Below are 26172 nucleotides of genomic sequence, written 5' to 3'. Positions count from 1 at the left end.
TCTCAGTCCTCAAGCTGTAAAAATGCCACCAACTATTAAAAATGTCCTTGTTTTCTAAAAACATTCACACTTCCATAAAGCATCCTCATTTCCTATAAGCATCCTGACTTTCTAAAAGTGGTGTTACTTCGAGTCCTCTCTTCGTCAGTGTTCTCAGGTCAGTCAGAAACTGCTTCATCTGTGCTCTTTCTACTTTCCTTCTTCTTTGATTCTCAGGTTCAACTTAAACTTCCTCTTTCAGCTCAACCAGCTGCTGCTGCCAGCTGGCGTGACGGAGGTCTTTCTGCTTTCTGACAACTATTTCTGCTGATCAGAGTCTTTGCAGTTGAATGTGAAGGTTAACCACGAGGAACATGAACCGTTTTAACGTCTGAACCTGTAGCTAATGCTGTGGACTTATTGGATGTAAGTTAATAAACACATTATCTTCTATCAGACAGCCTCAATTTAGTCAGTTTTGATTTAATGCTGTTTGTCTTAATTTTTATATTCTGTAGGAAAATCGGACCTTTGTTGAGTTATTTTTAGATTGTTGTGAAAGATGTACAAACATGAGCTGATGCAGAATGAATCAGCATCATGACACTAGAAATATTTCCAGATTAAAGCAAGATTCATTACCTTTTGGGAAATGTGTGATAATTTTGTGTGAGAGAACGACTTGAGAAAAGTGTTTCTTACGTTCTTGTTGCTCTCAGTTTTAAAGGGCAGCTCAGCTGCAGAAAGTAGAAACCTCTGTTAAATACAGGAAGTGCTGATAATAAGTCGCCTCTCTTCCTTTCTGCAGCTTGTGGTGGATGAAGTTCTGGTTTCAGCTCGTCTTACTTTCCTCGCTGCTCCAGTTTTTTACTGAATTCACAACATGGTGAGTAAATAAATCGTTGATATTCCTGCTTTTTGCTTTACTGCACTTTGCTTTTTTTTAAACTTTATTTTACTGAAACAGGAAACTTTCAAGACGTTATCGGTCACAATCAGAGTCAACTTCTGCTCTCATACAGGAAGATCTGCTTTGGGGAGAAACAGCTTCTTGAGGTTGAATTTAATGTTAAATCCAATTTTTCAACTTACTTAATTGCAAGAACAACATCTAATTTAATGATTTAGACAAGTATTTTCAGTTGCAAATATTATTTTGATAGATTTTGTTTACAGAATAATGTCACTAATTGCATTAACGTGTGTAAATTAAGGTAAAACTTCCATTAATTAAATGAAAAACTAAATTAAAGCTGAGGTAGCTTCATGTACTTGGTATGTTTTTTGTCCTTTTTCTACCTACTTAACCTGCTTGAACAAATTGAGATGATTCAGTGATGATTCAAAAGATGTTTAGTCAGTATTCAAACACACAACTGCAGTCCAAATGTTGTTTGAAATTTAGTTGTTGTTGAATTAAAGAATTTCGTAACAACTATGTGAATAAAAATGCTAAATAAATTAATTAATTAATTAAAGAAATGCTGCAGAAAATCTAATTAAGGCAGATTTATTTTTAATAAGGTTGTCAAGTTAAAAACTTGTGATTAGAATTCAGACAATTAATTATATGATACTTGGTGGAGCTTAATTTTTTTGAGCAATCAACTTAAAAGTTTGTGTTTTTGCTTCTAATTGCAAAATAAGTGAATTAATTAAGAATTAATTTTAAAAATATATGTTTGTAGAAGAAAAGCTGGGGCAATAGGTGGAGGGTGTGATGGTGGGGCAGTAGGTGGAGGGTGTGATGGTGGGGCAGTAGGGGGGGGTATGATGGTGGGGCAGTAGGTGGGGGGTGTGATGGTGGGGCAGGGGGGGGTGTGATGGTGGGGCAGTAGGTGGGGGGGTGTGATGGTGGGGCAGTAGGGGGGGGTATGATGGTGGGGCAGTGGGGGGGGTGTGATGGTGGGGCAGTAGGTGGGGGGTGTGATGGTGGGGCAGGGGGGGGTGTGATGGTGGGGCAGTAGGTGGGGGGGTGTGATGGTGGGGCAGTAGGGGGGGTGTGATGGTGGGGCAGTAGGTGGGGGGTGTGATGGTGGGGCAGTAGGTGGGGGGTGTGATGGTGGGGCAGTAGGTGGAGGGTGTGATGGTGGGGCAGTAGGGGGAGGGTGTGATGGTGGGGCAGTAGGTGGAGGGTGTGATGGTGGGGCAGTAGGTGGAGGGTGTGATGGTGGGGCAGTAGGGGGGGGTGTGATGGTGGGGCAGTAGGTGGAGGGTGTGATGGTGGGGCAGTAGGGGGGGGGTGTGATGGTGGGGCAGTGGGGGGGGGTGTGGTGGTGGGGCAGTAGGTGGAGGGTGTGATGGTGGGGCAGTAGGTGGGGGGTGTGATGGTGGGGCAGTAGGTGGGGGGTGTGATGGTGGGGCAGTAGGGGGGGGTGTGATGGTGGGGCAGTGGGGGGGGGGTGTGATGGTGGGGCAGTAGGTGGAGGGTGTGATGGTGGGGCAGTAGGTGGAGGGTGTGATGGTGGGGCAGTAGGGGGGGGGTGTGATGGTGGGGCAGTAGGTGGAGGGTGTGATGGTGGGGCAGTAGGGGGGGGTGTGATGGTGGGGCAGTAGGGGGGGGGTGTGATGGTGGGGCAGTAGGTGGAGGGTGTGATGGCATCAACAGCTCTGAGGAAGAAGCTGTTCCACAGTCTGCTGGTTCTTGTTTTTAACATCTGGAATGTTTTCCCTGATGAAGGGGGACAGACAGTCTGTGTCCAGGATGGTGGGATCTCTAGTGATGCTGCTGACCTTCTTCCTCAGCCTGCTAGCATAGACAGAGTCCAGGCTAGGAAGCTGTGCTCCCACAATCCACCAGGCAGTTTCTACAACACGGGCCAAGTCCCTTCTGTTTGCAGCGGTACAGCTGGAAAACCAGACTGATATAAACACCTGCTTTTTCATCTCTTCTCTCACAGTCTGAAAGCCTTTCATTGATTTCACTCGCTGGGGTTTATATGATGCTATTAAGTGAAAATAGACATCTGAATATCTAAAGTGGAATAAAATCTAACACTGTTTTTTCTGCATTGTAACTGTGAAGTAAAATACAGGCAGCTGTGGATGTCAGTATTGTACTGTTTTTACAGTTAATTAGTGGATAACTGATTACAGACTTTACAGCAGAGTTTAACTGAACTACTGTTTAATTCTGTGACTAGACTTACTGCCTGTAAATTACAACATTTTCTTCTTTTAAATACAACTGAATTGCAGACATATGCAATAAATAAAAATGTCTTTAATCTTTATTGTCCAGAATTCAGATCTACCAGCACTGTTTAACATTTTAAAAACAACTAAAACAATAAATCATGAAGTATAAGGCAAGTTGCAAGCATCAGATTATACAGTTCTTAATCATATTTTGGCAAAACAGAACACTATTATTAGAATTTGTTTGTATTTTACAGTAATTTATTACAGTGTGAAGACATCAGGCGGTTTAAAGATGGAAAGGAAACTTTTTAAAAATGTCTTCATTTACTTCCAATTCTCTCAATTTCCTTTCAAATGTGTTCACTTTCAAAGATTGTCAACACCTTCTAAAAATACTTTCAGGCACTAAATATTTACTCTTTTCCATAGATGTCCTTGCTGTGCAAAAACATCCCCGACTTCTCAAAAATCTTCTTACTTAAATCAAACATTTCCAACATAAAGTGATGCAGAAAAAGCAAAAATTGGTACAGAAAAATTCACTAAAACGCAGGAAATCATTCAGTCTCGATTCTAATCAGTGCAAATATGAAAACTTCTTGTTAATTCACACCATCAGTTTTTACAGTAGCCTGCTGGTAGTGATCAGTTTTGTTTTTGACTCCAAAGAAGCATCAGATTCTACGTTTTTAACCACATTCTAGCAAAACAGTCCACAGCTGTTAGAATGTAGGCTTAAAGAAAAAAAATTCCAAAGATGTCCTCACTTAACAACAAACATGTCCAACATAAATTGATTCAGAAAAAGTACAAATTGCAGCACAAAAAAATCACTAAGATGCAGAAATTCAATGTTTGATGCAAAAATGAAGTTGCTACTTGTGAAAACTTTTTCACACCATTAATTCACACAATCAGGTTTTACAGTAACCTGCTGTTAACGGTCATGCTTGGCTTGGACCCCCAAAAAATCCATCACATTTTAACATATTGGACTGTATTTTAGTAGAACAGAATACTGCTGTTAGAATTTGGTTGTATTTTGAAGATAACAGGAGGTTTAAAGACTTTTTTAAAAAGTCAATTATCCTTCAAAGTTCTACGTTTTATATTAATTTTCTGCCTATAATGACAAATTTTGAGTAAATAAACTCTCATTCATACTTTTATTTAAAGTTTATATAACCTGTATGAAACTGTCTGACAAGATCTAACAGAAAACTGCATCTGCTTTGCTGCGTAATAGAGATTTTACAGCTAGATTTTCCAGAGTGCAGCCAGAAACCCCCCGTCAGATCTTTGTTTTTCACAGGTGGAGGTTGGAAACCAAAAGCAGAAGCTGTCATTTCAGTCCTCTTACTTCTGCAGCAACCAAAATCTGAAATCAGGAAACTTTACCTTCTTTTAAAACTCATCTAACCCTTAAATGCACAGAACTGCATATCTCACTGTTTATAGAAAACAGATGAATTTGTGTATCGGAAACATATAAAACATGTTTTTGTCATTTGTGAAATTAGTTTGAAGCTATATTCTGGTCAAATTATGACATCTGAGCTGTGCACTGTTTTAAACTAATGACAAAATAAATCAAAAATTAGTTTACAGATTCACAGATTCTGTGTTGCATAAATGCAGACCTTGATGTTTCACCACCTTTTTTAGGAAACGTCACTGATTTTCTGTTGCTCCACAGCGGCAGCTCCACTGATGCATGTTGAAAAAGCCAACATTTGTGCAAACTCTCAACTTCTAGAACAAACTCTGCCCTCAGAAATAGGTTTACATTCATGTGCATGTAGACTAATTTAATCAACAGTCCACAGTGTTAATGAGGGCAGTTGTCCCCAGACTTCAGACTGGCCTCCAATTAGTTTTATGGCCCTGATCAGTTTGGGTAAAAGGTCACCTGTAACTGCAGCAGCACTGATAAAAAGTATTTAAAGTCATAAATCTCAGCAGGTGAGGACTGGTTGTGTGTATTTACGTGGCTCCTTATTTTATTTTCTGAGGTGATTCAACCATCACTCACTGCCATAGCGGTTAGTTGTTTTCTCAGGAAGCTTCTGTTGCACCAGGAAGTTTGTGTCGAAGTCGCCGTGATTGGGAAACGCTCTCTTTTGTTTCTGAACAGATGGGAAGCTACGGCGGCATGTCGTCGTCCCTCTACAGATCCAGATATGTCAGCTGGTGTTTGGACGATGGAGAGTCAACGACTGCCTCAGGAAAGATCCAGAAAACTACCAAAACAGGTTCGTAAAGCTTGGCCACACCTGGAGGAACTCTGATGGCTGCAACAGGAAACACCAGAGGAATGTTCATTTAGGGGACGTTGAAGTTCTACACCTTCTGGTTGGGTTATTTCATATAAAATCAAGAAAAAAAATGAAGAAAAGTTCCCACTTGATTTTTTTGTACATTAACTATTGAAATTTTGCTGAATTATACCTTCATATTATTATTATTTTAGAACTTACAAGCTCTTGAAGTACATGGGATGGGTCAGGTTTCAGCACTTTTCAATATGCATTTTTTTTCCTAGCATTTCTGACCTTCATACCTTAGTAGGTACTGAAGATACACTGGAAAAAGGGCATAAAAAAGGCAGAGTTCTATTAAAAGCTGAAATCAAAACAATATTATGGTCACAAACAATCTAAACCTAAAGTCTTGTTTTTGTAATGCAGCAATTTTTCTCAATAACCAACTTTGAGCATCAATATCATTGGATGTATCATAGTTTTACAAGTAAAATTGTGCCTCTGTAATGTTTTTACCATAGTGTCAAAGAAGCAAGCATTGGTACCCTGGATGTGTTTTCTGTTTACTGATACTTCACCAGAGAAAACTGTTTAAAAAAAAAAAGAAAAAAAAAGTGCATTTTGGGTAAATTTTGAAGCCTCATATCAGCATGTGTGATAGATGTTTGGTCAGAACAAGTTATAGCAAAAGATCAGCATCTTCCAGACATGATTCCTTCTGGGTCAAAGTAATTTTCTAACATCAACACTTTTCAACACTCTCAGAATGTAAAATTTAGATTGTATTTACTGAAGGAATGGTTGAAACCAAGATTATATGGAATGACTGTTGTTCACAATCTAAAACAAGCTGACAACAGACTGAGAACAAACCTAGAGAACAAGAACTGAACACTATCAGAGAGGAACTGAAAGACTGTTAAATAAACAGTGAATGCTCTAACCTGGTTTGATCAATGTGATTTATCAAAACTATTATTTTATATCTCCATTTCACAGCCAGAAACTACATTCATGAGTGTTACAATATGTTTGTACTAGAAAGTAGTTTTCAAACGTAATAAATCGTGTCTGGAAGATGATCTTGGTATCAGATGCAGGTAAAAGTGAGACCTTTCACTTGCTATAACTGGTTCTGACCAACCACCTATCACACATGCTGGTATGAACCTTGAAAGTTTACCCAGAATCCACTTTTTTTTTTTGGTTTTTAGAATTTTTTTTCTACAGAATTTTTAGAAAACAGAAACACATCCAGGTTACCAGTGCTGGTTTCCATGACTCTATGTCACCAACACTAAACTGGTGCAGTTTTGCATTTGAAGCTATGATGTATCCAATAATATTGATGTTCAGGGTTGGTTTTAGAAAAAGTAAAAACAAGATTTCAGCTTTGGTGACACCTGGAGTGGATGTAAAATTAATTTGGTTGCAATTTTTAACAGAACTCAGATGTGTTTCATATGTCCAACTGCTGCACTGACGAAGTTATGAGGCTTAGAAATGATGGAAAAAGTCAGTTAAAAACATGAAATTTCAGTCTACTCTAATTTGACGGCCCGTAACTCAGAAAATATTCATACTATGAAGTTAAAAAACTTATTTTCTCCAAAACTGTGTCTGGTTCTGGTTCTAAGTTGTAAAATTTGGGTCCAGCTCTTACTTTGGTGTTCATTTGTAAATATGCAGTAATTGCAGTAACGCAATTTCTCAATTAGATCACAGTTTACGCTACTCTGTAGCCATTTTGGTGACAAACCAGGCATTTATTTTGGTTCAAAAGACACCAAGCGCTTTCAAAAGGGTGCCCATGTATAGAATCATAAGTCAAATATGGTTTTTGTTTTTTAAACTAGGTGTCTTTGGTCCGAAATAAGCTTTAAAAAGTGTTTTCCCCCACAGTTGTACCTCAACACAGGCATGATTGTCTTGGTTTTTCACTGCTGGTTTGGATGTTATAAAAGAGAAAACTGAATTTTTAAGTGTTCATTGTTTCTTATAACATCTCTGATTTGACCTTGTTCTTTTATTTTCCCCATCTTGTTTCCCATAAACTCCAGATGATATGTCTGAGTCGGCTGATTCAGCTTCGGTCCCACTTCTGCTTCTGTCACCACCAGAAACCGACAGACATGAAGCCAAAGCAGCGTTTTCCCATCAGCCAAAGAGAAATCATCAGAAAACCTTCGTATCTTCCCAGTCGGACAGACAATCCAGCTCTAGTTTCCACAACAATGACAAAACCACTGATGGTCACTGTAATGAGGTCAGAAAAGGGAATTTAACACATCGGGACATAGAAAGTCAAAGTAAAGAGGAACCTCAGCAGAAAGAGAATGAGAACTTCCACCTTCCCAGAAGCAGTCCAGTCATCTCCAGACGACGCAGGTCCATCACCTGGACCGGAGGAGGAACCGATAATCCCACAAGGTAACTACATCCACAATCCTGAACAAAAGTTTCAATACACCTCTAAAGACCATGTATATCGTGACTGTCACATCTTTGTCACAATAAAACAATCCTGAATTTGATTTTTAAAAAATATAAATTAATCAAAGGTCTTCTGGAAATATGACAAAACATGCTGAGTCAAAAACATGCATACAGCAACTTAAATGATCAGTTTAGGTGATGTAGAAAGTTGTGTTAGTCAAATTTTCTTAGTGGCATGAAAAACCTAAAACTGGAAATGGCATATAGTGCCACATATGCAATATACACACTAAACAATTATAATACAGTGTGATTTTTTTTAAAAAAGCGAATGACTCTTTACTTTGACACTTTGTCCACTAGATGGCGCCACAGAAGAGTCTTTATAAATTCTCCACATGGTGTAGTTTGGCTTTAACTGACTCCTGAAGCCAAACTTCATGGGATAAACTGTCCAACACACTTTAAAACACAAAAAATGATGGAAAAAATTGCATAGCTTTTTTTCTGTTAAACTGTAATTTCACAGCTAAATGTAAACATCTTTAGTATGTTTTGTTTCTCATGAAATCCCAGATTAAGTTGTTTATAGGCGCCTGACTTCCTTAATGAAAGTCAGTGATTGACGTTTCTGATACTTGATGCACTTGTAGAAAGAGGAACTAATATGATAAATAAAGTGGATTTGCTGGATTTAGATTTTTTGCACTGCGGGGAGGAACAGGGAATTTCAATTTCTGCTGAAAATCAATAAGTCAAGCCATTTTTAATGTCACCCTATGCAAAAGTTATGTTGTTTTTCATCAATTTCTTTCTTATCTTTCTTATCCTTACTTAAACTTGTGATTCAGTTTAAAACCATCCTTCTTATACCATTTTCCTCACATGTTATGAACATGTTGACTTTGAGCTTTCATTAAATTCTCTATAAACTAGAGAAACTATTAAAGATAAAAAACTGAAATATTTACAGTTTTTTTTCTCATTATACCATTGATTTAAAATCTGCAATATTGGACAAGTAGCTCATATATTCTCTGACTATGTGTTAAAGTATGAAAAAAATGTAAGTCCCATCTTTGAGCAAACATTACCAAGAAAAATTGATAATGCAGAAGTCAGCTAAAGATATTTTCTGAACCCTATGTAGCTTCATGTGAAAAATACAAAAAACATATAGAATATTCATTAATATGAATGATTTTGTCACAAAAAGTAACAAAAGAAATTTTTTTTATTAAATTCTGGTAACTGATTGAGCATATATGACAAGTTGTACCACAAAAACTAAAATATGGTGAGGTAGTCTTATCAAAATAAGATAAGATAAGATAAGATAACCCTTTATTAGTCCCACAGTGGAGAAATTTGCAAATAGAAGTGGAGTTTCAAAATGATTAAGTGAAATAATGAGAAATAACTGTGAAAATTTTCAAGCTGTTTTTTTTTTAGTAGTTCCTGAAAGGTTGTCGTTCAAACAGCACCAAATTCAATGTCCAAAAACATGTGCTGAAAGTGGTTTGACGGGTAATTTTTAAAATAAAATTATCTTGGAAAGTATTTGATATATCAGAGAAAAATTTCACAGATACCATTTTAATTATCCAGAGTTTGTGATTTTAAAAAAGTCAAGCAGAAGGCCTCTGGATGACTTTAAATGTTATAACCCATGTGTTCTTTTGCGACTAAAGTGAAATATTACTTCTTCCAGGTCGGACTCTCCATCTCCTGCCTCTCTGGATTGTAGTTTGGAAGATCTGGAATCCAAACCGAGCTCCTGTCTTCACTCAGTTTCAGTTCAGGCGGATGAGAAGCAGCGCTGCACGTCTGTATCGTCGAATCTGAACTACCACCTGATGGACAACTACCTTCCCGACTGTGGACAAAGAGGCTTGGAGGAGGAACAAGGACGGTCTCAGTCACCAGGTAAAACTGATTTTATTACTACTGGTTGGTCTACTGCAACTTCAGTTTTCCTCCTGTGTGGTTTATGTCGGTAAAGAAACATAAAAATGGTTGGTTATTGCTACAGAAAAGCTGGAAGTTGCTACCATGGATACCCTGCTATCCTACAACTCTTTAGTTTTCTGCAATGGAATCATTGAAACACATGCGTCTTGTCACAAAAAACAATCATGCATTTTAGTTCATTTATATATTTGCAACAGGTCCTATTAAAAAAAATCCCTGCTGGGTCAAAAATATACACACAGTAGTTTACATGTTCTTCGGCCATTTTCACCTCAGTTCGGTTCTTTAGGTTTCCGTCCACCAGCTTCTGGTTTATCTTTGACTCCTCTAGACAGAATCAGTTCAACTAAATTTTTCATCTTTCTGACTCAGACGTGTTTCTTCATCAGTCCACAGGTTCTTGATGGGTTTAAGTCAGGACTTTGGGGAGACCAGTCTAGAACCTTCATCCTAGCTTGATCGAACCATTTCTTTACCACGTCTGATGTGTTTGGGCTCAATGTCTTGTTGAAACATCCGACTGCATCCTAGATCAACCTTCTGCTGATGATTTTAGGTTGTCCTGAAGAACGTGGAAGCTCCAGCTCCACAGAGCATGATACTGCCACCACCATGCTTGGTGGGTTTGGTGTTCTTGGGGTTTAAGGCCTCACCTTCTCTCTTCCAAACATATTTCTGGTTGTTGTGTTCAACTGGGTCAGTTTTTGTTTCATCTGCTTTGTACTTCACCAAAACTGACGGCTCCCAATGACTTTCTTGACTTGTTCCAATCAATGATTTGCTTTTTCAGATCTTTGCTGAGCTCCTCAGACTTCCTCACTATAGTGTTTGTGGCTGTGGATCTAATCAGTGGTCCTTTTTGAATCACTTCAGAGGAGTCTTCACCTGTAGTCAATTTTAATCACTTATGAAAATGTTAAGAGACCAAGCAACTAAACAAAATTACAAACACAACATCCATCACTACCAGAACTGATCATTTAAGTTGATGTATATTTTTGACCCAGCAGTTTCTAGAAGACCTATGACAATTTTCCAAAAGAACCAAAATACATGATTATTTTCTGTCACAAGGATTTATGTGTTTGAATATTTCCATCATAGAAAGTTCAGAGTTCTGGGAGTCATTGGAAACTCAAGTACGGCTTATAAATACACTCTGTGAATTTTTTCATACCTGATGTTAACTGAATTAAGAAACAGAGGAGCATCTCACTGGAATCTTCTTCTGGACCAACTTTTATTTTTATTTTTATGCACTGCTCACATAGGTTTGATTTTCTTCACCGGTCATGTATTTACTTTTGTCGTGTCTCAATGAAAAATGTCATTTTTATTAAAAAAATAGACATGCTGTTCAGTAATGTTTGCACACCATGTGAATCAATAAGTAGTGGAGATATTCAGGTTGTCAAAGTACCAATATAGCAGTTATTTATTTAAAACATGACGGTAGAAGTAGCACCAGAAACCATTTCATTTCAGCTGTACTTTACATGTATTTGTTTGTTTTCAGGCCTCTCAACCTCAACACATAACAACAAAGAGCGGCGGTGCAGTGAAATCCCAGATTTCTCTACAGACATCTTTAAGACCAGCTGTGATCTGGAAAAGGTAACTTTTAGCAAGTAGCAGTCAGCAAATGTGGAAAAACATATACTTTTATATTCTCAATTATCATTACGTTGGTGCTGGTTAAAACCTCTTTGGAGACACCAAAACCTGTTCTAAGAAGGACAAATCCTTCACTGAACACTTGGCTATCAGGTACATGAGAAGGTGTTGATTGACCTCAACGGTAATAATGATAAAGATGGCCAACTGTTTCACCACCGTTTGTACAAATATCTGCAGGAAAATGCTCATTTCATCGTAGTGGACATGGTGCTGGAGGTGCTGGAAGGAGCCAAATGGTCTCTGAACTTCAATCGACGGACCTCCAACATGGACAAACACTGCGACATTTGTACGCAGACTCACAAAAACTCTACTCAGGAAACTACAACGCGCAGACAGATAGGTAAAATATACAGACGCACTAGGAACTACAGCGTATGGGACGCCGAAAGAGACAACAACAAGCGGCCATGTTCAGACGAAGACGCAAAGACGACGAAACAACCTCAGGAGGAAACAGGAAGTGAGGAGATGGAATATCCCGGAAAGACTCTCTCTATCCTCTCCACTGACAGCGGATTTGAAGGTAAAAAGATTTTCCATTTGTTGTTTTACTGAAATCTCATTACGTCATAAAAACTTCCCAAATAGTTTCTGTTGTGGAAGTTCAGCGATGTCGACAGAGGATGAGGAGGCAGACAGAGAGACACACTGGAGACTCAGAAGACTCCGGTTGTGAGGAAGGTTTACTGATATCAGGAGAAGTGACACCAACAGAGCAGCAGTTCATGCAATCATCAGTTCTCAGGATTCTCTCTGATCTTTGGGTTTATATTATAGTTGGTAGAAGGTTAGGTTTAGATTCCAGTCTGATGAAGAGACAACTAGTCTGCTTAGTCACATCAGAATAGATAATATCTAATCTTCTGTAGCGTCTACCTGTCTAAAGACTATTGTGACCTCAGAAAGGGGAAAGAGTCCTTTTTCCTTCACAAATTGCTCACCAAGAGTATTTTTGTCCTTGGTTTAGCAGCCTGTGACCAAGAAATATAGACTTTGCTTCTCCTTCAGTGGCCTAAAACTGCAGCTGAATGTGGAAAAAAGGCCAAAACCAATAAAAATGCCCATGTTTAATGAAACTTCAGTGTACAGTAGACAAGTGTTAGTTAAGATCACTCAATTATTTTTTTACAAATATTGAAAATACACACATAAACATTTGGACCGATATGTAAAAACACTTCTATTTTCATGTATAAGAAACTGATTTATTGCTTTTTTGAGAGTTTACAAATAGTAATTTCTTCTTCTACATTTTGTGACCACAGCATGACTGACATTAGCTAAATATGTAATTATTTCATATATATTATCTGTTATTTTCATAATTCTTAAGGATATTTCTTTCTGGCATCCTGGCTTTTCATGTGTAAGAAACTGACTTACTGCTGTTTTGAGAGAATCATTCTTCTTGCAGACTTTTAATAATTACAGGTGATATTTATCTAGATTAAATACTTGCTGTAGAATTTTACAGTTATTACTGAATTTAAATCAGCAAAAAATATGATTTCACAGAAATGTAGAAATTTAGAAGATTAGTTTCAAGACAAAATATGGCAGTGATTTTAAATGTTACAAATTGTTCTGGTTGTTGCAAAATTACAGAAAATATCTAGTATAATCACAGAAAAAATATTAATTTAAATGTTAACATTGACCAAAATAGCAAAAATCAGCATTTTTACAAACAGTAATTCGTTTTTTTGTAATTAGCTATAAAAAAACATTATTTTACAGATATTTGCTGTTATTTTCATAATTCTGAAGTCTTTTTCCTTCTAGCATTCTCACTTTTCATGTAAAAGAAACCAATTTATTGTTTTTTAAAGAGAACCTTTCCTTTTGCTTCTTTAACTGATAGATTTTTAATGACACCAGGTGATATATTTGAATTAAAGTGTCAAAAATATTCCCAACTTATTGATAAACTAATACAGGAAAGCATTAAGATTCGCTGTATTCTCTTACAGTTTCATTTTGTATTTTCAGACTTTGGAGTCGACGCCACACTGATGCACAGAGATTCTGTCATAAAGTAAGAAAAACAACCAATTTTCAGTTCCTCTAGATCTGTACATTTCTGCAGAGTTGAGTTAATCCACAGTTTCCCATAATGCAGTGCAGAGTTTCTGGCCCAGCAGCTGGTGGTGGAGTTCAGGAGGAGCTGGATTCCTTCCAACGAGCCTCAACGAGGACGTCAGAGCCTTCGCAGTTCACTTCAGGAGGTCAGAAAACACAGACCGCCTCTAAACTAATTTACATGTTTGCTCAAAAAGAAACTGTGAATAGTTAGTTGTTATATTTCTAAAAATGACATTTAAATCACACTGCCAGGTGAGTCCATGATGTACACAATTAAACATTACACACACACACATATATATATATATATATATATATATATATACACTCACAGACACACAATTATATTTTGTGTAATATATATAATATATTTTACAATATAATATAATTTAAAAAAAAATATATATATATATACACGTACAATATTTACATTTTTTTTCAAGCTAAAATATGTATATTAAAAATTGAAAAGGTTGGAGGATTTTTAATGTTGTTTTACATATTTTGTCCTGTTTTGTTAAATTGCAAATAATATCTTGTAAAACTACAGTAAAACTATTAATTTACATGTTGACAATATTGTATATAGTGTCCACATTGAAAACCTACAGTTTTACCAATAATCATTCATTCTTTTAAATTATGTGACCATAAAATCACACAGTTTCCTCTAAATAAGCTGAAATTCAGGATTTTTATTTAGCTAAAAATATCTGATATGTTTTTCTGGCTCTTGCAGACAGATTTTGAAAAAGTTGACAGTATTTTTATAGAGCTGTAAACATGAATAAACATCCTGGATTTGAACGCAAACCTTTCTCTTCCTGATGATGCTGCCAGTTGCCGGGTAACGGAGGCGTGGCGGTGAGCAGCGGCAGCCTGACGGAGGAGATCCGGCTGAGGACCAGGATGAGAGGATCCCTGAACTGGGCTCCACCTCGATTCCAGATCATCTTCACCGTCCAGCCGACTCACAGGTCAGGAATAAAAACACCAAACCAGGACCCAGGAAGCAGAAACATGTTTTCCTGCTGCTCATTAAAGCAGCTCGTTGTGTGTCTCTTCCAGACGCAGTGAAGTTGTGGCTTTACAGCACTTCCTGTGTGCTGGTTGTGGGACGGAAGTGGAGCCCAGTGAGTATCTGATAAATCACACTTTAAATATTTACAACAGCAGTTTTTTGTTCATTTTTTTAATGTAAAAGCATATTTTTTCCACTCCTTTTTTTTATTACAGTTTACAATGTATGATTCATAGTATATTTAGCATAAGATAACATCAGAAAACAAAACATAAGATAACATGATAATAAAAAAAAAGATTTTTATTTATTTAATGTCATTTGTGTGCAATCAGTCTAGGCTCATTGGAATTCTTGTGCAAGGCTCTCTTTTAATACAATATAATATAATATAATATAATATAATATAATATAATATAATATAATATAATATAATATAATATAATATAATATAATATAATATAATATAATATAATATAATATAATATAATATAATATAATATAATATAATATAATATAATATAATATAATACAATATAATATCATACAATATAACAATATATTATAACATAATATTAAATAATATAATAAGACGTGATATAATACAACATAAAATCACATCATATCATATGAAATCATATGATGTGATATAATATAATATATTTGTAGTATGTACATTGTGTTCTTGTATAATTTTGTTAAAGTACCAGCTATTCTTTTTTAAAATATCATCAAGAGTGCCAGACTGGTTTTCTTTAGTTTTTTTCCCTCATGTTTTTCTCACGTATTCAGCCATTTGTTCCTCATTTTTGCAGATTGTTATCATTTTAAAAAATAATTTACAGTATATTCATACTACAGTGATGCATCTGCTATTACTGACATCATTAGCCACAATATCTGTTATTTATTTAATGTATTTTATCGACACTTCTACAGTTAATCTTGTTTTTTAACAATAAAACATGGTACGAGAATCTAGTCCAGCAAGGGAAATCATTTCAGTCGTTTCTTTACAGTTTCTCAAATTTAAATGTTTATTCCTCAACATCTTTGGATTTTGGAACTGCTGGTAGCACAAAACAAAACTTCAACAACTTTTTTACGTTTCATTATTCCACATCTGTCCCCCCATAAACAAAAGCTGGTAGGAGTCAAAGTTACTGTCAGTCAATCAGGCTGCAAATCAGCTGCTTACATATAAAATAATAAAGTGCTTCAACGGAAATACAGTCCCTTCTCAAATTCTTTTTTTTCCATATTATCCCCACTTAAATGTTTAAGATCATCAAACAAATGTAAATATCAGACAAAGAGAATTGAAATAAACACAAAATGCAGTTTTTATATGGAGATTTTTATTTATTAAGGACAATAAAATATTCAAAGAAATCTGGCCCTGTGTGAAAAAATAATTTCCCCATAAACCTAATAACTGGTTGCTCCATCCTCAGCAGCAGCAACTGAAATCAAGTGTTTTCTATAACTGGCAAGGAGTCTTTCACATCTCTGTGGAAATAATTTGGCCCACTCTTCTTTGCAGAATTGTTTTAATTCAGCAACACAGAGGGTTTTCAAGCATGAACGACCTTTTTAAGGTCCTGCCACAGCGTTTCAGTCAGATTCAAGTCCGGACTTTGACTAGGCCACCTTCCAAAAAGTTCAGCTTTCATCTCGTCAGTGTACAGAACATTCTCCCAAAAGTCTTGGGAGTCATTCAGATGTTTGTTTGCAAAAGAAAGACAAGCATTTCTGTTCTTTTTGGTCAGCAGTGGTTCTTGCCTTGGATGCCATTTCTGCCCAGTCTCTTCCTTATTGTTGAGTCATGAACACTGACCTTAACTGAGGCAATGGAGGCCTGCAGGTCTTTAGATGTTTTTCTCTATTTGAGTTCATTCTAAGCATTTTATTTCATATGTTTTACAAAAACAAATTTGCTTAGAATGAACTCAAATAGAGAAAAAATGAAAGCATTTAAATGAATAAATGAAAATTGTGTATCAAAAATGGAGACTGGAGAAGATACATTTGTTCTTCAGGTACAAACTAATAAAAAGCGTCTTTTTCTGCCGACAGGATACATCAAGAAGCTGCGATACTGTGACTACCTCGGCAGGTATAATGTGTTGTTACTCAGTTATTACAGCAATACAACAATAATATTACATGACTGCAGTTACTGTGACCTGATAATCAGCTAATTTCATGTAATTTGTCAGGTATTTCTGTGATTGTTGCCACAGCGGCTCTGAGGCTGTGATTCCTGCTCGAGTTCTGTCCTGCTGGGACTTTGGCAGGTAAAAAAACACACATAAACAGATAAAACACAGATTTACATCCATGGAGACAAGCAGCACAGTGATAGAACCACAGAACGATGATTTCTCTGCCCAAAACGTCAATAAAATGACCATGAAAGGCACTAAAGGAACAGAAAAAGATGGAAATTGGGGCCACACAGAGACAGAAATGACTAAAAAGAGATTCAAAACTAGATGCCAATGACTGACAGGACACAAAATTAAAAGATGCAAAATAATCAGAAAGAGATAAAAACAATTCATATGAAATGGTGAAGGCTAAAAGTGAGTGGAATGTGAACACAAATAAATATAAAATGATTGAAAACAGACACTAAACAACCATAAAAATATACTAAATAACCAGAGAGAAGCAAACAAACCACAAAACATGGAAATCCATAAATACTTTATTTAAAGATATTAGATTTATATATTTACGTTTTATTAAATTAGAAAAATGTTCTGTAATGTTGCAGTATTTAAAAAAAACTTTTTAAAGGCAGCATTTCTGTAGTAGAGAGATTTTTATCATCAAATTAGAGAATTTTCATTGCAAATAATAATATATGTAATTTTTTTTGCCTTTGTTCCATTATGTGCCTGTCAATAATTTTTTTCTTCAACTTTTCATGAAAAGGATTTTCTTGAATCTTGCAGTATTTAAAAATTAGCACATTTTTACAGGTTTTTCATGGCAACATTTCCATAGCAGAGAGATTTTTATCTTTTATAATTCTTTTATATTCTTTCATAAATGCCATTTTTAAACAATTTTTTTTATTAAAATACGCTAATAAGAGGCTTTAGTTGTTAAATCATAGCTATATACTGTATTTGTGGAATGTTGTTGTTTGTGTTCTTTTATAGTTTTCTTAAAGTTCTCATTTTAAGCATTGCTTTTTAAAATATAAATTGATTTTTTTTCCTGCAAGCAAGAGTGCCAGATTTTTAAAAACACATTTTTCATATGTACAGTATTTTTTCCTTTATTATTATTATTATTATTATTATTATTATTATTATTATTATTATTATTATTATTATTATTATTATTATTAATAATAATAATAATAATAATAATAATAAACTTATTATTATTATTATTATTATTATTATTATTATTATTATTATTTTACAGCTTGCAGTCACACTGGAGACTGCTACCCCTATGCACATGATATATTATTTATGTAAACACTAATATTTTTGACATTTATACAGTCAGACAGCTCGTTATTTTGCTATTTAAACTAGTCACCTGTTGTTATTTAGATAAATATATAATAAAAAATATGTTTATACACAATAATTAAGGTTGCAGTTACATTAAAATATATTAAATTATTTGCAACCTGAAGCTAAGAAGCTAAAAAAAAAAAATAAACAACCTGTAAATTTCGACTATGATCTCAGTTAAAGAATAGATATTTATTCACTGCAGCAGATGCTTAGTTGCTTCATAATAATATTCATGTTGTTATTAGATACTCGGTCAGCGATTTCTCCAAGCAGCTGCTGGATTCAGTCTGGAATCAGCCGCTGTTTGACCTGAACTGTGTCGGTAAAACGCTGTACAGCCGAGTGAAGGAGCTGGACAAGTTCAGGGTGAGTTGAAGTCGGATTTTATGGACTTTTCTTAAAGAATAAATAGTTGCACACATATTTATAAGCATTAGGTTCATATATAGTGCTACTTTAACATCACTCATGAACACAGAAATACAGACGCATGCAGAGAAAACACAAAATAAATCACCAGAACGGACAGAATAAAAGTTTAAAATCAAAACATCAAAAGAATAAATGAACATTACCAGAGTGTAAATGTGTTTCTATTCTAATAGTAGTTTTATTTGCACAGTACCTTTAAAAACAAGTTACAGAACTCTTTAGAAAAACACAAAGCAAAGGAGATCAATATTGATTGATTATTTTCTGGTCTGTTTTTAAGGGTGCTGGACCCAGTTTAGGTTTAGAAGCTTTCTTTGGCAGGTTTTTGATCTGGTTTCTGACCTGTTTTGCACCTGGTTTAGACTGGCTTCAGATCAAGTTCTGTTTTAAGATCGTTTTTTAGACCTAGTTTTAGACCCAGGTTAAGATCTTATTTCCAGCCTGTACTGACCTGGTTTTTCAGAACTGGCTGAGACTGATTCTAGACCTGGCTATGAACTGATTTAGGACCTTTTCTGACTGGTTTCTGGCCTGATTTCTGACTTGCTTTTAGACCTGATTTAAACTGGTTTCAGACCCAGTTTAGGTGTTATTTAGAAGCTTTGTTTACCTGGTTTTCAGTCTGGTTTCAGACCTGTATTGGACCTGGTTTAGATTGGTTTCAGACCAGGACTAGATGTTGCAATCCCTGGTGTTTGCACCACTTCTAATTCAGAAGTTCTTGATGGCTGCTGTCTGTGAAACACTAGAATGCAATGCAGTCTTATACACACAAAATGTGACTGATTTTGGCCTTGTATTTGATCTGGTTTAAGACCCAGGCTATGATCTTATTTCAGATCTTTTTGGACTTTATGTTGACCCAGTTTCAGACCTGGGTTAGACTAACTTCAGGCCTGCTTATGGACAGATTTAGGATGTTTTTATGACCTGGTTTTGACCTGCTTTTAGATGTTTTTGAGGCTGATTTAAAGCGGTTTCAGACCCGGTTAATGTCTGAGTTAGAACCTCTGTCTGGCTGGTTTTAGACTCAGGTTAAGATCTTATTTCAGGCCTCTTTTACCTGGTGTTTGACTCGATTACAGGCCCGGTGTGGTGATATAGGATGGTTTTTGACTGGTTTCTGGACTGGATTTTGAACCGGTCTCATTGCTGGTATAGGATCTGATTTATGCTGGTTTCAGACCCAGTTTAGGTCTGATTTAGGACCTTTCTTCAACTGACGATGCAGTTCTTTATGAGTCTGGTTGCACATTTTGTAAAGATATATTGCTATACTACGCCATGGAGAAAAAAGATCATACACAAGCTGATAGGCAACAAAAAGAAAAAAAAATAAATGAAGAAATATATATAAAAGGACCGAGTGGAAGACAAATCTTTAGTCTTAAATCTGTTTTGTTAATTTTTCTTTATTCTTTCTTTTCCCTCTTTAATCGAATGTTTAATTCGTCTCTTCATGTTTCCATCAGGAGCTGCAGGAACAACTGTTGTGCATCAAGAAGCTGCTGAAAAGCTGCAGATTATCTGGAAGGTACAACTTTCTGTTTTCTTTAAAACATGGAATATGTCCTGGAATAATCTAAACTTTCACCCTGTGAACATGAAATATTACTGTTCCCTGCAGAAAATACTATATTACTGTATCTTCTGTAAAAACTTTAGGTAATTTTATAAGAATCTGTGCATTAACCTGCAAGTAAATGACAGTAAATTAATATTTTAGTAGTAATTTAACACCATTTGTGTTAGACTGGTCTCTGTGATAGTGTTGTTCCTAATTCTGCCACTAGTCGGCGCCAGACTGCAATGCATTCTAGTGTTTCATAGACAAAGCTGCTGTCATGACATTAAAAATCCAAGCAGAGAAGCTGTAAACACACCTAGTTTACATCTGATTTAAGAATGTTTTTGGCTGGTTTCTATCCTACTTTTGACCTGTTTTACATCTCACTTTAGACCTGGTATCGGACCTGGTTTCAGACCCAGTTCAAGTCTAATTTAGGACCTTTCCTTACTAGTTTCTGACTTGGTTTTTGACATGTTATCAGACCTAGTTTAGATCTGACTTAGGGACTTTGGTTTCTGACCTGTTTTTGACCATGGTGTCAGACCCAGTTTAGACTAGTTTCACACCTATTTTAGATCTGTTTTAAAAACTTTTGGACTAGTTTCTGTCCTGCATTTGACCTGTTTTAGACCTATTTTTAGACCTGGTATCTGACCTGGACTGGACTGGTTTCAGACTCAGTTTATCTCTAATTTAGGACCTTCGCTTAGTAGTTTCCGACTTGGTTTTTGACATGGTATCAGACATAGTTTAGATCTGATTTAGGGACTTTGTTGACTGGTTTCTAACCTGTTTTTGATCCATTTAGGACCAGACTTCAAAACCCAGTTTAGGTCGAATTTAGGACCTTTTTTTATCTGGTTTATGACCTGGTTTCAGACCTAGTTTAGATATGATTTAACCCTTGTGTTGTCTTCTTCATGCAAACACATGTGTACAACATTTTATACATTTTAACCAGATGGACAGAAAACAAAATACACAAGAAATAAGCATGTAATTCCCTGTACAGCCAGATATGAGAACTGAAGTGTAGTTCTTTTAATAAACTCTCAGTTTTTCTTACCAGCTCTGACCAACAGTTGATATTTAGGATTTTAGCTAAATGTAATCATGCTGTGGTAAACTCTAGCTGTATAATGTCCTTGTAAGAAGAAAGCCATTCCTGGGTTGACAGTAGATGTGGGGTTTTCCAGCAGCAAACTATCATCCTCTTGGCTGCTGTGAGCTCAGCAACAGATGACGGCTGTTATTTATTGTTCATTTCAAACAAGAAATATCATTAAGTAATAGTAGAGACGGACAGCAAGGAACTGCTCTCTCCATTACATCAGACAATATAACAGTTTCAAACAAATGAAACATTTCTAGAAAGCATCGTTTACTAACAGGGAACGTGTCCAGATGCTATAAAGGTGCTGCTGATGACACTCAACATCACCTGTTCTCTCTTTACTGAAGCTATGAATGCAGTTTTCAGTTTTCAGTCCTCAGCAGGTCAGATCAGATTTATCTCATATATCCAGGAGTAACAAGAAGGACTGTAACAGATACTGTGTGCTGCACATGTGACAAATACATGTGTAAAGTCCACATACACACTGTGTCCATACTGTTCTACACGTGCTAATTAGAGTTTAATATGTTCTTCATATTCTTGCTTTGTAATTTTATTCTTGCTGTTATTGTAGGTTATGCACCTTGTGGGTGGGAGCATTGATTCAAAACATGTGAGAAGACTTGCATTTTGTAGTTGAGTTTTGTAGCTTTCCATTGTATAGTATACAGCACACTGTTGTTTCCCTTCTAAAATGCATTTCAAGCTACTTCCTGCACATTTCTGGTACTTTCTTAGGATATAGAAGTACTCTGTCTTGCTAAACAGATAATGTTTACACCTGTGCAGTACCTTTAGCAACAATAATAGTGATAATAAACTTCTACGTTAGTAAAGAAAACACTTATAATATGTAAGATGTAATAAAAACGAGTGGTGAGCACTGATTAATTACAGTCTGTTCGCCATCTGAAGAGCAAAAGACCCAGAAATTCACAAATGTGGGATGCAGAATAGGTTGTTTCTTCATGCAGAGTAGATTTTTGGTTGAAAATTCAATTAAGCTGCTCTATTCTAGAGGCTCAGTGGAGGCGGGTCATTTTTGACCATTAGGACGAGGAGAGTGTACAGGAAGTTAAGACACCATGAGGGTTAAAAAAAATTTTACTTGTCATAGACTGGATTTTAGACCTGGTATCTGACCTGGTTTGGACTGGTTCAGACCTACTTCAGACATGATTTAATAACTTTTTTGACTGGTTTCTGGCCTCTTTTGATCCATTTAGAACCACATTTCACACCCAGTTTCATTCCCACCTGGTTTCTGTCCAGGTTTTTGACCTGGATCGGACCTGGTACACCTGGTTTAGCTCTGAAAAGTCATCATATTGTGAGCCGCTGCTGTCTGAAGCCTCTGTAGCTCCAAACCTGCCTCTGCGGAAACAACAAAGTCCATAAATTCTGAACATCTGCGCACCAATAGCAGATTTAATGCGACTGTCTTCATGTTCCAGTGCTTTGTCTGAGTTCGAGCAGCTTCCTGTTCACCTGGTGGAGCAGCTTCACCTGTTCTCTATGGACGACCTGCTCAGAGTGAAGAAGGGTCAGCTGGTGGTTCAGGCCAGAAACCTGCTGCACTCCGCCATCGATCACGTAGAAAACTGTCAGGTGAGTCTGAAGCTTTACAAGTCAGAATATCCAGAACATACACAGTTAACCCCAAAAACAGTTCATATTAAAGCTAGATTTCCATTTATGATGATGTTTTATTTGGCCGGTTACTGGAAATCACAGAAACTAAAGACAAAAGATTCTCTAGCTTGGATTCTGTTCCTGTTTCATGTCAATCTCCAGCTCTTATAATATCAATTATATAAATAACAACAGATAGCAAGCAGTAAAATCACAGAAAAAAGAGAAAAAAAATTGTAAATATGATCCACATGAAAATTTTATGATAAAGTTTATATAATTTTATAAATAGTAATTTATTTTTTAAAAACGTTTTATTTCTGTATTTACCTCAGCAAAAAAATAAAAAAATTACATAAATATTTGCTGCTATTAGAAAGAAAAAATATATTAAGGATTTTAAAATGGTGAGAAATTTTTAATCTGTTAATTTACGGATTTTCCAACTTTTGTTAAATTACAGATAATATTTAAGAAAATCACAGATAAACCATAAAAAATGAATAATTAAAACTGTATTTACAATCAAGATTTTTAAAAAAATCTGTATTTTTATAAATGCTACTTTCTTCCTTCACAGCATTTGACAGAAAATTCAGACCATTATTATTATTATTATTTTTGTATTTAAATAGGAATAAATTATGTATATTAAGGACTGAAAAGTGGTAAATAATTTTGAAAAAGGTATTTTACAGATTTTCCCTGTTTTGTTGAATTAAAGATAATATTCAGTAAAATCACACACAAAAACATGGCAATTCACATGTTGATTGAAAATAAAGAAAATTGGAAAACACCGTCCACATCAAAAATCTGTATTTATTTATTTTTTTTAACAATGTGACCATAAAATTATAATTTTACATACATTTGCTGTTATTGTCAGCTTGTACAGTCTTAGAAAGTTACAGTATTCCACTCTTGCTTTTTTTTCTGGTATTTTTTTTCTAGTTTTTCACCATTTCTTTACAGAATGTGTTTTTTTCAGCGCAGGACAGGTTTGTATAAAATTCTAAAACATCAGGAGGTTAAAACTCCTCTCAGCTTTGACATCTTTTCTTACTACTTTCACACAGCTGTGTTTGGCTCGAGGCTTCATCTGCGAGTTCTGCAGAGAGAAAGACGTCATCTTTCCTTTTCAGAGCGACATTTGTAAACGCTGCACAGGTGAACGAGAACACACACAAAAACAATTATTTCCAAACCAAAGTATAACATTACACTTGGAGATGTGAGGCTAAAAAGATGATACTTAATGTGACTGACTCTAAATGAATTCTTTTGCCTCTATTAGTGTCTTCATATATTCACCGGTAAAAAGTGGTGTTCTTGGTGTTTACAGCTTCTTCCTGCCCCGAAGGAGCCAAAAAATAAGAGTCATAGCAGAAGGAATGCCTCTGATTTAGTCTGTTTCTGAGTTAAATGTTGAATTTCCTTTTTTACTGTGAAGCTACTATGTTGTTTCAGTTGTCAGCTGGAGTTTTTGATAGAAAAAAGTTTACCTTTTGAAACACACAAACACACAGAAGCTGCTTAATGATGGAAACATTTCAGATAAACTACAATAAAACTGCTTTGACTGCTTTCTCACCTGTTTTATGCCTAATTTTAGACCTGGTATCTGACCTGGTTTGGATTGGTTCTGACTCAATTCAGGCCTAACTTTGGACCTTTTCTTACTGGTTTCTGATCTGGTTTTTGACTTGATATCAGACCTGGTTTAGACTAGTTTCAGACCTATTTTAGATCTGATTTTAAAACTTTTTTGACAGGTTTGTATCCTACTTTTAACCTGTTTTAGACCTAATTTTAGACCTGGTATCTGACCTGGTTTAGACTAGTTTCAGAACAGGTTTAGATCTGATTGAAGAATGCTTTGATCATTTCTGACCTGGCTTTGAGCTGGTATCAGACCCAGTTTAGACTATTTTCAGACCAAGTTTAGATCTGATTTTATTGCTTTTTTTGGACTGATTTCTGACCTGTTTTAGACCTAATTTTGGACCTAGTATCTGACCTGGTTTGGAGCATTTTCAGACCCAGTTCAGGTCTAATTTACGGCCTTTTCTTACTAGTTTCTGACTTGGTTTTTACATTGATATCAGGTCTGTTTGAAACTAGTTTCAAATCTAGTTTAAATCTGATTTGGGAACTTTGTTGAATGGTCTCTTTTTCATACCAAGTTTAGGTCTAATTTAGGACCTTTTCTACCTGGTTTGTTACCTGGTTTCAGACCTAGTTTGGATCTGATTTGAAAACATCTTTGACCTGTTTTAGATCAAATTTCAGACCTGGTATCTGACCCGATTTGGATTTCTTCAGCCGTGAATTAAGAACTTTTTTGACTGGTTTCTGATGTGGTTTTTGATCTGCTGTCAGACCTGGTTTCAGTTAGTTTCAGACGTAGTTTAGATCTGATTTAAGAACTTTATACCGATCATCACCGTGTGATTAGATGGATGGAGCCTCTGGGTCATCATGGAAACCTGCATTCAGTCCAACAGCCAGCAGGGGGCGACTCTACTGGTAGCAAAAATAGGCCTGATTGTATAGAAGTCCATTATAAAATGACATTACTCTCGCCTCAGTAAACATTTTTCTATTGAGTTATGGTCTGAATTGCTAGTCTGAAGGTTTTTTGAGAAAAACACACCATTCATCTGGTAAATTATGCCCCCATTCAGAGTAAAATAGATGATAAAGTTGCTGTATTACTAACTGTAGTGTCCTTGTGTTTGCTCAGTATGCCCACTTTAAAAATACCAAGATGGCAACGGCCGTATTCCAAACTCCGATGGGCGTCGTCACGGTTACTACATCTATCTTTAATATGCAATCTATCCAGACCGGCCAGTCCCATGAATAGTATCCACTCACCATGTTATAGACAGGAATGCTGCATCTCATAGTTTCACAGCTTTAACTGATATTCACACTGTTGGAAACTAAATATGACAGTTAATATAGAACCGCTGTAACTAAAATCTCTTGTCTTTCACAGTGTGCAAAGCCTGCTTCCACAAACACTGTTTTGCAGAGAAAAAGTGTCCAAAATGTGCACGAATCCAGTCAAGGAAAAAAAGTCCAGGTGGATCCATGAAGTGTGATATGTGACCAGCTGCAGCTCGAGATTCATTTAATAATTTAATTATTCTGCTGCGTTATTTTTACTGCAGCTTTTAAGTGAAAACACAGTTGGAATGTAAATAATTTCTGTTCTCCTCCGTTTCTAAACTCACATCTGAGCTCCTGTCAAAATATGTTTCCTGTGGAAATAAATGAGTATAACAGTGATTCTACCTGAA

At 35.9% G+C, this 26172-nt stretch overlaps 1 protein-coding gene across 2 annotated transcripts; it reads left to right on the top strand.

Moving 5' to 3' along the window:
- The first annotated feature begins 278 nt into the window (after positions 1–278).
- rubcnl (rubicon like autophagy enhancer) lies at positions 279–26172 on the top strand. Of its 2 annotated transcripts, XM_023264569.3 has the most exons (18): positions 279–405; positions 788–865; positions 5255–5372; positions 7442–7811; positions 9529–9743; positions 11305–11402; positions 11643–11991; positions 13458–13503; positions 13588–13693; positions 14391–14527; positions 14619–14683; positions 16648–16687; positions 16791–16868; positions 18359–18479; positions 20018–20079; positions 22687–22840; positions 23944–24034; positions 25869–26172. In XM_023264569.3, exons 2-18 carry the CDS (start codon positions 863–865, stop codon positions 25979–25981), a joined length of 2166 nt encoding a protein of 721 aa, XP_023120337.2. In that variant the 5' UTR covers positions 279–405; positions 788–862; the 3' UTR covers positions 25982–26172. The 2 variants fall into 2 exon arrangements, with proteins under 2 accessions (XP_023120337.2, XP_023120338.2); XM_023264570.3 differs by lacking the exons at positions 279–405; positions 788–865 and adding an exon at positions 5076–5162.

This window comes from Amphiprion ocellaris, chromosome 11 (genome assembly GCF_022539595.1).
Source record: "Amphiprion ocellaris isolate individual 3 ecotype Okinawa chromosome 11, ASM2253959v1, whole genome shotgun sequence".
Taxonomy (NCBI): Eukaryota; Metazoa; Chordata; class Actinopteri; family Pomacentridae; genus Amphiprion; species Amphiprion ocellaris.
Note: the sequence above shows the minus strand (reverse complement) of the source record. Positions and strands in the feature narration are given on the sequence as shown.